The sequence below is a fragment of the Terrapene carolina genome, unplaced genomic scaffold (genome assembly GCF_002925995.2).
Source record: "Terrapene carolina triunguis isolate 2854851 unplaced genomic scaffold, T_m_triunguis-2.0 Scaffold67, whole genome shotgun sequence".
In the NCBI taxonomy this organism is placed as follows: Eukaryota; Metazoa; Chordata; order Testudines; family Emydidae; genus Terrapene; species Terrapene triunguis.
This window is the reverse complement of record NW_020664418.1, coordinates 16,278,240-16,295,365: the sequence shown is the minus strand read 5'-3', so window position 1 is coordinate 16,295,365 and position 17,126 is coordinate 16,278,240. Positions and strand designations below refer to the sequence as shown.

General features: G+C 39.6%; 1 protein-coding gene across 5 annotated transcripts in view; it reads right to left on the bottom strand.

Annotated features, from left to right (window-relative positions):
* The window catches only part of SCAPER (S-phase cyclin A associated protein in the ER), a 356,482-nt gene that overhangs the window by 277,562 nt on the left and 61,794 nt on the right, over positions 1 to 17,126 (bottom strand). For all 5 annotated transcript variants that reach the window (XM_024205417.2, XM_024205418.2, XM_024205421.2 and 2 more), the window contains exons 6-7: positions 2,451 to 2,551; positions 833 to 949 (exon numbers count right to left, since the gene is read on the bottom strand). In XM_024205417.2, coding sequence (XP_024061185.2) covers positions 833 to 949; positions 2,451 to 2,551 — 218 coding nt within the window. The remainder of the gene's footprint in view (positions 1 to 832; positions 950 to 2,450; positions 2,552 to 17,126) is intronic.

The following is a 17,126-nucleotide window of genomic DNA, read 5'->3' as shown; positions in this document are numbered from 1 at the left end:
AAAAAAAAAAAAAAAAAAAAGCAGCCGTGCCGCCCTAGGATTGGGCAGAATGCCACCTCAAACAATCTGCCGCCTCAAGCACCAGCTTGCTCAGCTGGTGCCTGGAGCCGGCCCTGACAGTAAGTCTCAATGGGCTGGAGTTAAAGCATGTCCTGTATAGGAATGGACTTACTGCATGTGCTTAAGTGCTTTCCAATATTTGGGCTTTAGTGAAGATAATGCTCCCCTGAAATAGAGTTAAGTGTAATTTTTGTGTGCTTGCTCCACATACTGGCACTTAATTGAATAAGAGGTTTAGTATTTTTATAATAAATATTTTCTGTCTTTCAGACTAATATAAATTTTGCTGCTCATCAAAATCAATTTCATGTTACATTAATTGTTAGTGATCAACATTAACTTCCTGCACACTCAGCTTGCCATACACAGGTGCATACACAGGCTATTTTAAAATGTCAATTACATATATTTTGACCTTTGTTTTGTAGAAGGAAATGGCTGCTAATCTTATTAAACAGTTAACATGAAATAGATTGATTAGTTTTTATCATCAGGTCATTGAAATGCTGAGGAATAAAATGTCTGATTAAATATAAGCAAAAAATTAGGTCTTCTAGTAATAGTTTTTTGCTTTGTTTTGTTTACACAATGTGTTGGGTATTTTTCTCTCTCGTGTTCACATACATCAATATTTGGGTTCAAATATGGCTTAGTAAATAGCACCCAAAACAATACATTAGCTGCAAAAGGAAAATTATGTACGAGTTAACCCTGAACCCTTTTAATAAATGAGTTAGCTTTCCTTTAGTGCCTTTATTATTTGTTTTCATACCCAAAATTTAAACTTCTTCGAGCATTTGATGTTACGCTGATTCTATCTGTTGATGGACTTGGTATTACATGGCGTCCTGGAGACATCTTCTTTACTTCCCAGGCCAATGAAGTAGGTCTAAAAATTCAGGAGAGAATAAATTAAGAATAAATCCTAAGCAGTCATTACAACATTTTTCAATGAATATTCCTATTTCAACTTGAAGTAAAACAAAATCATGTTTTGGATGTTGGTGATGTAGCAACAGTGGGAAATTTTATCTGAACTAGCCTAATGTGGGCACAGCCAGTGGTTGTAATATAGAATATGTCAACTACTGATTAATTCAAAAATGGAACCAAGTGAGGAATCAATAGGGCAAGGGAAAGCATGTGCTTGATCTGAATGCAATACTCTAAACCACTTTTAAAATAATTGTTTGCCTGTCACTAAAGGGAGGCAATGTTGCCTAGTGGATAGAGCACAGAATTGGAATTCATGAGACCTGAATTCTATTGCCAACTCTACAACTGGCCTGCTGGATGACCTTTGGAGAGTTACTTCACCTTTCTGTGCCTCAGTTTCCCCATCTGTAAAATGGGGGTAGTGATGCTTACGTCCTTTGCAAAGCACTTTGAGATCTACTGATGAAAACTGCTATGTTAGAGCTAGGTATTATTATTGTTGATGTTATTGGAGCCTAAATTCTAAGCTTTTTCTTCTCAGATAATTACTTAAGAGAATTTGCAAGGTGGGGACACCTACACAGATGCTGCTGAGAAGAACAGGGTATTATGAAATTGTTTATAGAAAGCATGATTTAGCTTTCCTTGGGAAAACAGGAATCCGAATAAACAGTTAGGCTGATCTTTTTTCGTTTATAGTAGATAAAATTTTCAGTCACACAAATGACCTAGGAGTCCAAGGGTATGTCTACACTGCAATAGGAGATGTGATAGCAGTACAGACTGGCATACCCACTCCAGCTTTAATCTAGCTAGCATGGCTAAAAACAGTAATAAAGACATGGCAGCACAGGCTTCTGTGTGGGCCGAACAAGCATACCCAGGGAACCCCCCCCGGAGCACTGCTTTACCATATTATGTCCAAATTCGTGTTATATCGGGTCGCGTTATAGCGAGGTAGCGGTGTACATTTTTTTTAAATACCATGATTTCATATGGCTTTGTTCATGATTTTTTAATGATTGGAGCTGGCAATATTGCTTAAAGGGACTTAAGTGGCTCATGGGCCCTTGTGCTGGACCTCTGCACTAGGGTGAATTTCAGCCTAAGGCTAGGTCTACACTACAGCGGACTTCCGACCTAAGATACGCAACTTCAGCTACGTGAATACCGTAGCTGAAGTTGCGTATTTTAGGTCGGCTTACCTGGCGGTGAGGACGCCGGAAAGTCGACCGCTGCCGCGCTGCCGCCGACTCCGCTACCGCCTCTTGTCGAGGTGGAGTTCCGGAGTCGACGGTAGAGCCATCAGGGATCGATTTTACCGCGTCCTCACGAGACGCGGTAAGTCGATCCCCGATAAACCGATTGCTACCCGCCGGATCGGCGGGTAGTGAAGACGTAGCCTGAGAGACTATTAGGAAATAGATTAAAAGAAAAGAAAAAAATCTGATTACCTGCTTTGAGCATCAGCCTTCTCTAGCTTTTCCTGTAGCTGTATCCAGTCAATCAATGCCTTGAAATCTCTTACATAGTTATCTAGCATCATTAGAACCTCCTGAAAAACAACAACTTACATCAGGTATTTGTATTTATGGGGGTGGGGAAGGCAAAGAAAGAGACAATATTGGAAGAAATAGAAAACTCAGCAAAAAACCTGACCAGACAGTACACATTTCACTCTATTATAGCTAAAGTGGCAAAATCTGCTTTAGTAAAGGTTGCATAATATTTTCCATTCTGACACCACTTCAAGTGGCCAATAACTTTCTGAAACAAACTTTTGAAGCTGAAATTTACCAGTCTCAGTCCCTGCTTGAAAGTGGAGCTTTTGAATGGCTTGAGCAAAAACAGTTCAGACTTTAAAGAGAGTTTAAAATACTTTTCCTATTATAATAATTCTTGTGATCTTTTTTGAACATCTCTGCAAACAAAATGGCTAAGGACAGAAAGCTGAAATCTGGCATGTAAATTAAAGCTCTCATTAAGCACAAGTGTCCCTGAATGCTCCAGTGAAATTTGATTTTGATTTGACAAGTTATGATCTTTTAAAATTCACATGCTGGATATGTGCAGTACATTTTGCATAGAGTTTTGATAAACTTATGAACTGCATAGGAAATTGCACAAACATTAATGATTCACTTGGCTGTGTAATATGCAAAGTGATTAGGAGGGCGGCTGCACATTTTGTAAAGTCAGCAGGAGAGAGTCCACTCTAATGAATCCTAGGATATCAGCAGTTGGGGAAGGCAAAAAGCACCCTACCTAGCTCTGTAGCACACAGGAGAGAACCCCTCTTCCACAGAATTCCTAAATTGTGGCACACAGAACATCCTGTTGGTGTGTAGCAATACTAGTCTGTCTAGAGATTATGGAATGTATATGTGATATTGCCACATAAGATTCTACTCAACCTCAGCATCAACAAAATTATAAATTATACTATAATTACAGAATATTACTGGTGATGGTTTAAGAGGCAGAAAGTATAAAGGGAGAGATTATGGCATTGGCAATTGACTTGTAAACAGAATATATTTGATTTGAAGTTACTGAGAGCACTACTAAGCACAGAACCTCTGGGATGTAAAGTTTACATTCACTTTTCTCACAATAACTGCACTTTAAGAATTGTAAACCACAGAATCCCACATTCATGGCTTTGGAATAATTACATATTTAGCCCTTATAACAACCAATGATCAGATTACACATCCTGTTTTTATGGATAAGTGATTCTATTATCTTTTTGGAAAGATACTGTTGAATGAAATCTAATTGTTCAAGAATTTACCTACATTTCTTAAGTGATTCAAAATCAGCTATTTCAGTCAGACAAAGTGAAAGCTGCATCCATGACTGTCTTTCATGGCTTGAAGCCAGACTTTCACAGTATGTTGGAATTCAATTGATAATGAACAGAGTCTTGCAAGATCTTATTAATTTGATAGAACCTAGTCATGTATACGCTGACGAGTAACAAAGAATGCCATTTGACAACTGCAGACCTTTAATGTGACTCTAATATAATTTCTCACATCTAAAGAAGAAAATTAGCGGCACAATAATCATGTACATTGATCAAAATAGAATTAAAAGTCTTTACTTCCTTCTAGTAGCAAAAAATACTATTAAGCTTTACTTTGAAAATGATTCATCATACATACTGGTTTCCAATTCATTCAAGCTTTGGAAGTGTGTTAACTATGTCAAGGTTGCCCTTAAACACAGAAGATAACAATTAAAATTGAAAAGGCCATTTCCCCTATTACAGCCTGATTCTGCAGTCTTCACTCAGGTAATTCTCCCACTAATTTCAGTGGGAGATTTACCTAAGTATGAGCTCTTACTTGTTTCATTTTTTTTAAACTGACAGCTATACATATAATCTAAATCAGACCAGCACAAGGCCTATGGACCATTTATCTCCCACTTAAACACTCAAAATAGGACTTAACTGAGACATAAGTGGTGTATAGTCCATGGAGTGGACCTACACACGGGGGTAATTTTCATCCAAAATGAAGGGAAGAAAGAACTCTCTGACAAATACTAATAAAAAAAACTTTAATACTGAGACTTTATATATACATATACATAGAAAGATGAAAGATAACTACAAATACATCTGTTGGACATAGTCTAAAAGTGCATTTGTAGTAAATATTTAGAAATATATATAAAAAAATCAAACAACTTTTATATTAACATTATATTACCTTTATTTTGAAGTGTCACAAAAACAAAACATTTTATTTATTTTTCTTAAAAGGCAATTGGCATTGCAAAGTAACTGGTAAGAAAAGTCTGCTACAAGAAATGAACAAATTACGTGTTTTAGCCAGCCCTCTTCTTCCAATTTCACTAATAAAAAACTAGGTTTCTAATTCAGTTTAAGTCAGTCATATTATCTTGTGCTGAACATTAACAACAGTAAGAGCATAGAAAGCAAGATTAATTCGGTATAATTTATTTTAAAATGTCTGCTACTGAGATTTTCCCTATTAAAAACTGAATTAATCCAAATATGAGTTATATTTCTGAAGCTAGATGGCACAAAGAAAATACAATAAATGGCTTAAACAACCTCTTTTAAGGAATGTTTAGCTACACTTTATCAGAAATGATCAGAGCAGTACCATGCAGCTGTAATCTGAGTCATGTTTTACGAACAAGGGAATACAAACAAGACAAGCAGCTGGAGCGGCCCCATATTCACTGATGCACATCTTTCTCCCTAAAGCTATGAAGGCCATTTTGTCAAGCAGGATGAAGCAGAACAAAAGTGGCTCTGAAAGCGCCGTTACAGGCATCCAGATAACTACATATAGATGTACAGCTAAAATTACCAATTAGTTTACCAATTGGCTGCAACGGATTCGATTGGTTTGTAATTAATTCTAGTTACTGGCGCATACAGCAGGACGGTTGGCGCCATCCCTTTGTCCTCCTGATACACAATACTACTGCACAGGGCCCTAGGGTCTTGGCTCTCTAATTCACCTACAGTACTGAGTGTAGCAGATATACCCTATGGTGCTGAAGCAGTGGAAACTTGTACCACTTGAGAAGGTGCTGACAAAAAGGAACCTTTATGGGGTAGACTGCTGCTGCACTAGAGTCAAGGCAATTTTAAATGCCATTATTTGTCAAGGTCAAGTGTAACTCATACTGATTTTTAAAGGCCAGTACAAGCTAAGAAAACAGGTTGAGGGGATGGTCTTAAAACCAATGTCAACAGGAAAATGTGAAACAGAAGAATTTCTACAATATTAAAATTCCCCCTTGCATCATTCTAATGACTTCTTCATGCTTTCATTTTCTACCTTGGTGTATTTCCTTCCTCCAGCCCTGAATCATTAGCTTAATTTCAAATAACACCACATTTAAAAAAAATTTATATATATTTTAATCCATGCTTCTTGTTCCTACATTTTGGGCTCATGGTAATCTTTTCCATGGATGTCCCCACCTTTCCTAAACACCTTGGAGAAGCTTTACCATAATGCATTTGCAAAACAGTATATGTGTGGTCCTGTGATCTCACACAGCTTCCTGTATCTTAAAGGTTTTTTTAAATAATGAAAAGACCTCAACATCCTTCAAGCTTAGTATCAGTATGGTGGAATTTTTGAACTGGAATGAAAACAATATATATTTAATTGAAGTGTTTCTCTAGTTAGTTGAAAAAGCGATGTTAATTTCAACAGTGGGCAATTAAAGAGGGCAGCCCTTGAATAAATATTGGACAGGTCTCTAGACATTAGAACCTCACACCCTATAATTCACACATACAAAAATGGCCTCTCCTCACTTCATAGCAACGGCTTAGTGGCAGAGCACTGGAAGGATGTCTAATATTAGTAAGACCTCATTATTTTTACAAAATATCTACAGTAAATTGACACGTGTTCTCTTTTTCTGTCTGATTCCATGGAAACACATCCCTAGGACCTCTGCAGGGACCTGGCTTCTTAGGTGTGGATAGACAGCCCAGGGGATGGCTGCTGTCCAATCTATCATGCCCCCTAAATTAAGCAGGGACTGGTGATGTAATTTAATGCCTCTTACCCAAGCCAGAAATAACATATATGGATTAACCCATCACAGAGTGCAACACACATACACTGAAGGGATGGGATGGGAGGTGTCAGGGCAGGAGAGGGTCAGCAACAGTAGGAGATACCATAGAAGTACAGCTCCTGCTCGTACATGAGTCATGAGGGTCCAGAAGCTGTGCAGAAACACAGGGATTTCCCATAGAATAATAAAGAAGAAACTCCATGAGCGGAAGGAAACTCAATCAGTTTTCCGGCCCCTTGTATATAAAAAAAAAAAAAATCTACAATGATTTGGTTCCTATTGCATATACCTTTCGAAAAAACAGGAGTCTAGTTTGCTCAGATATAATGTAGTCAACTTGGAAATCAAATCTTCTCAGTTTCACTCCCCTACACTAAAATGCAGGGAAGGGGGGGGGGGGGGGGGGCAAAGGAGACCACAAGATGGAACAATTTCCCCGGCATTCCCACCAGCAGAACATACCAGAGAAAAAGAACTTTGTTAACATACAAATGTTCAGTTCATTCTCAGGTCGGGAAATGGGTATTGAGTTTTTTCTACCAGTTGATAGTTCCGCAGAGTAATTATGTTGTACATTTTGGATTAAATATGTGTCAGATTAGATGCCATTTTCAGTTATTCGTGCATAAAAAACAAGCAAACCTAGTATTTTTCTCGTCTGTCTTTCTATTTAATTTTGAAAAGGACAATCAGATATTTGTTTTAGTCATTTGGCTTAAAAATTGCCCTGAGGCTGAGAGTTTGCACAACAAGTTTCAGTGCAGAGATACTTTTTTGACAGCTGAATTATAAATGCTTAGAAGAACTCAGACGGTTTGGTTTGGATTCTTGCTTCCTAGTCAGGGACAGTCGCCAAAGCAGTGTGCTTAATCTTAGTGGAGGATTGAGGGGGGGAGGGGTGAGAATCCTTTTACTCTATCTAATGGAGTGCCATTGAACCATTCTCAGTCAATGAAAAATCACAGTAACATGAGGCCTTAAAGAAGAGGCAAAAACTGTGTGATGGGGGAGAAAAATAATATAATACATCAATAACTGGAGTTCTCCAAAAGATGTTGCCTCTGCAAATCCCCACTGTAGCAGTCTTGCACCATGCACATAAGCCACTGAACTGTTAGTAGTTAAAGCTTCTGGGAGCATTTGTGACAATCTAGGATCCAAATGTTCAAGATCCCATAACTGTTCTCAGTTTCTTTCCTCATCAAAGCATCCATTAAGGGACTGCAAAGAGGAGTGGAGGAAAGATGATGAATGTGTCTCAGCAGAGGCAATGGGACTCCACCCAATCTCACACTGATTTTCCATCTATTCAGCTTCGCTGACTTCAACTGAGTCATTCTTGGTTTACACTGGGGTAACAGAATAGAATTTGGCCCTATATATTCTGAGAATTCCAAGTATTGCTAGGCAACCTTCATTTCGCTTTAATGAATTATCTCAGCAGACCGGTTTAGGAGACTAATCAGCAAAATCACAATCACAGGAGGCCAGGGAGTGCTTACTTAGAAACAGACTGAAGTGTTGCCCTACTGAACAGAGCAAGTGATCTATATTCAGAGTCAAGAGAATAATACTTCATGCAGGTGTGAACTCCACATGGCAGCCTAACATATCTCAAGAATAGATATATTTCTAACAGAGGCAGCCAGTGTAGCCACAGGTCTCATAGAATGCCCTCAATCTATCTGGTATTGAGACTCCAGCCTGATCATAAAAAGGCCTAGATAGAAACCAGAATCCATTTGGAAAGCCTCTGAATTGAAATTTGGATTTCTCCACAAGGAAGAAAAAAAAGGAAAATTTACAAATAAGGCTGAGCTTTTTCCAAACAGTATTAAAAACTTTTTAAATATCTAACCTATGAAACCTCATTTCATTGGTAGATGATGAGACTTGTGAATAACACAGCACGAGAGTTATATATTTGCTAATATGAAAATCTACGACCATCTTACTAGGCTTTGGGGTGATGTTTCAGAACCACTTTGTCTTTCTGAATAGTGTAAGGAGGATCAGCCATAGAACGTCCAGATTGTTTCTTTTAGAAGATGGAGTGTTAATAAACATTCTTCTAGAGGTTCAACTCTTGTAAGAAATCAATTCAAGACCCAGTGGTTTTTGGGTTGTCAAACTAATCGAAATACATGTAATGGGCCCTAAAAACTAAGATGGAAGAACCCTAAACTTGTAGCTGGTATGAAGAAATGGAAAATAAATGAACCCATCCTGATGATGGACAACAGAAGAACACAAAAAGAACAGGAGTACTTGTGGCACCTTAGAGACTAACAAATTTATTAGAGCATAAGCTACAGTGTTTGTTTAGATAATACTTGGCTGTCATCTGTATCTGAGAGTCAATACAAATTACCCATTCACTGAGTTCAGGAAAACTTTGACCACTAGCCTAATTGCTCTTAGCGCCAATATATTTGTATGCAATTTATTTTCTTTGTTTTCAAAATATTAAATAAGGAAGGGCAGAGTGAGATTGGGAATAAGAGAGCAAAAGGGAAGAAAGAAAATATTTCAAGTACAAATATTTGTGCTGAAGGATGATCTGGTGGGTAATACATAGGACTGATGAATAGGACTCCAGATTTCATTTCCAGTTCTGCCACTGACTCACTGTGTAACCTTACCTGCCTGTGCCCAGATTTACTCATATGTAAAGTGGGGACAATAATACTGACCTACTTCAGGAGATAGGTGAAAATACTTTAAGATCATTGGATGAAATTACTACTATTAATTATTATTATTATCATTAAGAAGGTTGAGACAGGCTGAATCAGAAAATACATATTCACTTCATGTACTCACATCTGCAAAAATGTCACTTTAGGAGCAACTTGGAACACAGCAAACTGTTTGGGACAAGCTAACTTTCAAACATGTTCCTGTGCCAGAGGCACAAAGTCTGGTGGATGGAAATTAGGGGTAAATCTTAGTCAGTCAGAGTTCATGGCAATGTGACTGGGACCATCTCCAAATTTCACAGGAAAGCAGCACCCATTCATTATGGACTGGGGAGTATGTCATGTTCTACAAAGGGTTAGAGGGCTACTCTTCTGTTGGGCTAGAGAATGCTAAATAATAAAATAAAACAGAGATATAAAATACATGGAAACATCAATATTTAACTTGAATGTGGGGGGACTATAATATAGCAAGTATCTATACAATTTAGCATTTCATTTTTGTTTCCTATTTGGTTTTATATCCACCAATTCTGTGACCACTAAACCAGTGGACAGACTAATTTAAATGAAATAAGACTGTTTAAACTTGACAAACCCTGCTTCTTTTAGAGGTAATTTAACCAATTTGTCACTGTATTCTTAAGCATGAAGCATCAAAACAGTATCAATACATACATTTGTGGTTTCAAATACCTCAGCTCCAAACCATTAGCAAGAGTTCCTGAGATACTGCCTTAGGCAGAGTCCAAAGCCAGGAGGAAATATACACAACAGCTGATCTTCTTACACACTTTTCCACTGTTTGCATCCTTACCACAACCCTTTCGTCTGCAATTTCAACCACAACCACTCACCAGAGCTCAGTCCCATTTGGAAGCACTAAACATTATCCACAGTGACAATGTAATCAATAACCAAGTACTCCAAATCATAAGATTGAATAAATCCCATATGTATAACTTCAAAAACAAACACACACATTTTCAAGATATCCTGGATTAATCCGAAGGTGTTAAATGTTGGTAATAGGGTCAGGTTTTATTTTCTTTAACAAGTATAAATCTTGTATTGTAATTTGACCTTTAGCACAATTAAAACATTTATAACACTGCATGATGTACCCACTTGATTTTTTTCAGTATATGGAAAAATATGAAAAAATAGTGACAAATTTCCCAAATTAAAATACAAATATTCAAAATAATAAATTAAGATTATTTGAATAAAATCTATATGAAAGCTTTTCTTAATAACAATTGTTTATTTTCAGAGGACAATTTAAAAATAAAAATAAGTAACACAAAGGCTAGAGCCGTGTTAAACTCTCAAACTTGTGTACTGGTGACCCCTTTCACATAGCAACCTCTGAGTGCAATCCCCGTCATAAATTAAAAAACATTTTTTGTATATTTAACACCATTATAAATGCTGGAGGCAAAGCGGGGTTTGGGGTACAGGCTGACAGCTCGCAACCCCCCATATAATAACCTCACCACCCCCTGAGGGGTCCTGACCCCCAGTTTGAGAACTCCTGGGCTAGAGGAACAATTACCAGATATATTATATTTCCTTATTTAATATTATTTTTACAAAACACTTATACAGCATTGTAAATACAAATGACACTTCACAAACTTAGCTAACAATACGTTCTCTGCTCAAATTGCTTTCAAACTAAATAGGTAAGAAAAACAAGACAACAAAATATGAGTCAACACAAGTGCTGCTTTTGTTTATCATCACCAATGTCCTTTAGTCCCTCAGACCTGGCAGACTTTGTGTGACTTCTCAACTGTAGGCAGTGATTTATCTGTCTAGTACCATAAGATAACTCTTTTTTATACACCTCTACCCCGATATAATGCGACCCAATATAACACGAATTCGGCTATAACGCGGTAAAGCAGTACTCCGGGGGGGGGGGGGGCTGCATACTCCGGCAGATCAAAGCACGTTCGATATAACGCGGTTTCACCTATAACCCGGTAAGATTTTTTGGCTCCCGAGGACAGCGTTATATGGGGTAGAGGTGTATAATTAATACTGTTTTAAACCACTAGATACCTTCTCTAGACACATCAGGCAAGTACGAAGTGTTACCAAGTAAGCATATGAGTGAAATTAAAGATATTTCCACCATTAATATAGATTTTAATTATAAAACTGATTTTCATCTTAAAATGTAATTTAAAGATTCAGAAGACCGGAGTGGTTTTTTTAATCTCTAAACTCCTAAAATATAATTTTTAAAGTTATTGTTTAAACAATCCAGCAGAATTACTATAGATTACCTATCTATCAACACTGCAGTGTCACTGTATATTCATGGGAGGTTACAGTACACGAAGAGAGACTATATGAGCCACAGAGATGATCAAATCTTCCAGCTGCAATTCTTATAATGCCTAGTCTTTTCTATTGCAACACTGTCCATTATTAGAATTATTTTAATAAGCAAAATAGAAAAATATCTAAAGCCACATTTAATGACTAGTTAAACAATTGGAAAAAATAGCTTTACCACCAAATCAGAGTCATCCAAGAACTATTTTTATACAATGACAATGCATGATGGCTCAGTTGCTCCACCCCAGAACCTATAAAAAGAGGAGACCATATGTGGGGAGAGGAAGAAGTTCCACCTCCCTTGTCTCAGAAGATTCTCTGCTCGTGACTCTACAAAGTACAAGGTGTGGAGTTGGAGCAGGATACGCTGATGCTACTGCATAGCTGCTGTGGGATGCAATCAATGGCAGCATGGCTCCTAATAAGGCTATGTTGCCCAGGGGTAAGACAGACAGAGAAGCAATAGTTATCCTTGAAGGACAGTTCCTGTCTCCAACAAGAAGGGGATCTCTTCCCTCAAGATCCTTAGGATGTGTGGACTTTGGCGAGGATGTTGCTCCAAAATCTGTGTCTGCAAATCTCTACCACTGTGAGGGAACAGTTTCATAAAAACTCTTTAAAGTGAACATTGCACTGTTTTGCACACAAATCCTCTCCTGAGTGTGTCAGAACCTAAGAATAGCCATATCAAGTCAGACCAATGGTCCATCTGCCCAGTATTCTGCCTTCCAACAGTGGCCACTGCCAGATGCTTCAAAGGGAATGAACAGAACAGGGCAATTGTCAAGTGATCCATCCCCATCATCCAGTCCCAGCTTCTGGTAGTCAGAGAGGTTTAGGAACACACAGAGCATGGAGTTCCATTCCCTGACCATCTTGGCTAATAGCTATTAATGGACCTATCCTTCATGAATTCTTTTTTGAACCCAGATATACTTTTGGCCTTCACAACATCCCCTGGCAACGAGTTCCACAAGTCGACTGTGCATTGTGCAAATAAGTACTTCCTTACTGTGGTTCTACAGAATGGGCCAATCTACACTATTGTATTAAAAATCATATTTAGAGGACACACTGAAATAGCTCTATCAGGTTCACAGAATCAGAGAAATGTAGGGCTAGAAGGGATTTAGAGATCACCTAGTCCATCCCCTTGTGTTGAGGCAGGATTAAATATACCTAGGTCTGAGAGGTGTTTGTCTAACCTATTCCTAAAATCTTCCAATGATGGGGATTCCACAACCTCCTTACGTAACCTGTTCCAGAGCTTAACTATCTGTATAATTTGAAAGCTTTTCCTAATATCTAACCTGAACCTCCCTTGTTAAAACAAGCCAATTATTTCTTGTCCTACCCTCAGTGGACATGGAGAATAATTGATTTCCATCCTCTGTATTGATCACCTTTTACATATTTGAATACTGTTTTCATGCCCTTCCCCCACATCCACCCCAGCCTTCTCTTCTTCAGCTGAACATGCCTAAAGCTTTCACCCTTTCCTCATAGACATATTTTCCAAACCTCATATTTTTTGTTATTCTCCTCTTGACTCTCTCCAATTTGTTCATATCTTTCTTAAAGTGCAGTGCCCAAAACTGGACACAGTACTCCAGCTGAGGCCTCACCGGTGCCAAATAAAGTGGAACTATTATCTTCCCTGTCTTACATATGACATTTCTGTTAATACATATCAGAATAACATCTGCTATTTTTGAAGCAGAAGCAAACTTCTTGCCTCATATTCAATTTGTGATTCACTATAATCCCCAAATCTTTTTGTGCAATACTGCTGTCTAGCCAGTTATTCCCTATTCTATATTTGTGCATTTGATTTTTCCTTCCTAAATGTGGTACTTTGCACTTGTCTTTATTAAATTTCATCTTGTTGATTTCAGACCAATTCTCCACTTTACCAAGATCGTCCTGAATTCTAATCCTGTCCTCCAAAGGGCTTGCAACCACTCTCAGCTTGACATCATTCACAAATTGTATAAGCATACTCTTCTCTCCATCATTCAAGTTATGATGAAATATTGAATGGTACTGGAACCAGGACTGACCCCTGAGGGGCCAAAGGAGACATGAACCATTGATAAATACTCTTTGAGTATGGTCTTTCAACCAGTTTTGCACCTACCTAATTTCATTTATGCCATATTTCCATAGGCTGCTTATTAGAATGTCATGCAGAACAGAGTCAAAAGCATCAGTCACTAAAGTCCAGCTATATCAAGTCTACTGCTTCTCCCCATCCAGAAGGCCAGTTACTTTGTCAAAGATGGAAACTAGATGGATTTGTCATGTACATGTCATGCCAAACCAATCTTGGCTATTACTTATCACCTTATTATCCTCCAGGTTTGAACAAATTGACTGTTTAATAATTTGTTCGGAGTATCTTTCTGGGTATCCAAGTTAGGCTGACTGGTCTAAATTCTCCAGGTCCTCCTTTTTCCCCTTTTTGAAAATAGGTACTATGTTTGCCCTTCTCCAATCCTCCAGGACCTCACCCATCCTTCATGAGTTCTCGAAGATAATTGTTAACTGCTCAAAGATTGCTTCAGCTACTTCCGTAAGTACCTTGGGGTGAATTTTGTCGGGCCCTGCTGACCTGAACACATCTAACTTACCTAAGTATTTTTTAACCTGTTCTTTTCCTAGAGCCTTCTCCCTTGTTGTTAATAGTAATTGCGTTAAGCATCTGGTCACAATTAACTTTTTTAGTAAAGACTGAAATAAAGGCTGAATAGTATATGTTTAGAAAAACATATATGTGCTTAACCAAGTAAACAGACTAGATTCAGAAGAATATGGTCAGTCAGGCATGTAGAGGGTAAATTATCTACCTGTAATTGTTCTCTGAAAGGTAGATTCTGTATTTGAACTAAAGCCCTGAGGTATCATACTTTCAGACAAGAGTCTTCCTTTTAAGCACTTTAAAATATCTTCCATTAAGCCTTTTGCCCTTGGGGAAGCAGTCACGCACCAGAGAATATATGAAGTGCACCAACCATCAGTTCTTATTTACGTGAACAACAAGTGGAGTCCTTCTCTGTGGCACTAAAAGTGCTCACTATTTTGCATGACAGAGAAGTAATTTCTTGGGATCTTTTGCCTTTATTTCTTAATTTTACTATCACTTCTATTCTGTATTTTAAAGCCCAGAGGAGTTCTAAGCTTCACTCTTGCCATTGTCAGCCTTTGTTTGCTTCCACCAGCTTTTTATATTTTTCTTTCGGACTTCTACCTTTTATTTTTTTGTGACTTTGTCACCACTTATACAGAAAAGTGATCTCTATTGATTTCTAGCACTGCCCTGCGCAATAAGAGTTATGATGGGATTTGCTCACTGTGAGTTACCACCCTTAGGAAGGTTTAACATTCTATTGTTTTGAAAATTACTTGTTTAAAGGTTGTGATGCAATACAACAAATGGAAATAAAAGAGTCTGAAGAATGATAATGCCATCCTCAACTCAAACTGGGCTTTTCTCCCCTCCCATTATTATGTGGGTTGAAGATGGATTATTAACTGTTACCCCTGTTTGACCCACGTAGTTAGCCAAAGTTCAGGAATTTGTGGATTGTTTCTGTTACGAGAAATTGATGATGGAGGCACGTATCTTTAATGCAATACTGTTTATTTACAAAGAATATAAAAAGTCCTGTTTCACTGAACACATGAGGAATCAAACAAGAGGAGATACTTTCTTTGCTCACACCTCCGTGTCTCTTTCAGCCAGCATTCAGCCCAAAATCCCTCTCTCAGCTTTTTCTTAAGCCATGCTACAAATGCTTCTGTGTGGCTGCATTCTCTCCAAGCTTCTCTGGTCTTTCTGCTGTTTCTCTCACAGACACCCAAACAAAACACAGTTTCAATCCAATCAATGCCCTACTCCCTGCATTTGCAATATCAGTCCCCAGAGAAATCCGCTGTGGGCCACGCTGTTAAATTTCTATTCAAGATTTGCCATGTGTCTATGTTTTGGATGGTTCGCCATTCCTTCACCTGCCTGGTTTCATAAAGGAGCATAATGATTTCTGACAACAATCTTACATGAAGATGGGCAGTAATGTGTGCAGTATCGAAGAGCTTTAACCCAATCTATAGCCCAATCTTAAATATTAATTTTCTAGTTTCTGACAATTTCATTCACATATTATTTACAATTGGATTGGGACATTTAATAAATGACGGCTAACTAGTTGTTTTAGGCATGTTTGAAAACAAAAAAACGAGATGCATACAACTGCTCATGTCTATGCAGGGAATAAAAAGAGAAGGAAGGTGGATGAGGTAATATCTTATATTGGACCAACTTCTATTGATGAAAGAGACAAGTTCTGAGCTACAGAGCTTTTCCTCCGGTCTGCTCTGTATATCTTGAAAGCTTATCTCTTTCCCCAACAGAAGATGGTCAATAAAAGATATTACCTCACTCACCTTGTCTCTCTAATATCCTAGGACCAACAGGGCCACAATACCACTGTAAATGGGGGGAGGGGGAAATAAGATTATTTCACTGGCACTCAACCTGCATAAATCTTGCAATGCAATATTCTGTTGCTGACATTTTGTCCTCAGAAGCAGAGGTGGGGTAAGAGTCTGACTTTTGCCTCTAGATAGCATAGAACTCATAGCCCAGGCAGCAATGGCCTAAAGTGGCTTTAATCCACCTTTACATCCTCCCAATTCTAGATTGCTCTGAGGGCTTAAGCCGGGGTGGGCAAACTATGGCCCGCAGGCCGAATCCGGCCTGTGGGATTGCCACCCCTGTGGTGCCGTGGGCCCCGCACCACTCCCAGAAGCGGCTGGCACCACGTCCCTGAGGCCCCTAGGGCAGGGGGGCAGAGGGCTCCGCACACTGCCCTCGCCTGCAGGCACTGCCCCTCACAGCTCCCATTCGCCGGGAACAGGAAACCGCGGCCAATGAGAGCTTTGGAGGACGTACCCACAGGCAAGGGCAGTGTGCGGAGCCCTCTGTCCCTCCCACCCCCAGGGGCCACAGGGATGAGTCTGCCTTAGCCCCGCTGTGTGCTGCTGCCACCCCTGAGCTGCTCCATATAAGCGGCGCTGGGCCGGAGCCCGCACCCCAAATCCCTCCTGCACCCCGCACTCCAACTCCCTGCCCTGAGCCCCCTGCCACACCCTGCACCCAACCCCCTGCCCTGAGGCCCTGCCACACCCGCACCTCTCCTGCACCCCAACCCCCTGCCCTGAGCCCCCTGCCGCACCCCTCCTGCATTCCAACCCCCTGCCGCAACTCTCCTGCACCCCTACCCCCTGCCCTGAGCCCCCTGCCGTACCCCACACCCCTGCTGCACACCAACCCCCTGCCCTGGCTCCCTGCCGTACCCCACATCCCTCCTGCACACCAACCCCCTGCCCTGAGCGCCTTGCCGTACCCCGCACCCCTCCTGCACACCAACCCCTTGCCCTGAGCTCCCTCCCACACTCCTCCCTGCACCCCTGCCCAGAGCCCCTCCTGCACTCCCCACC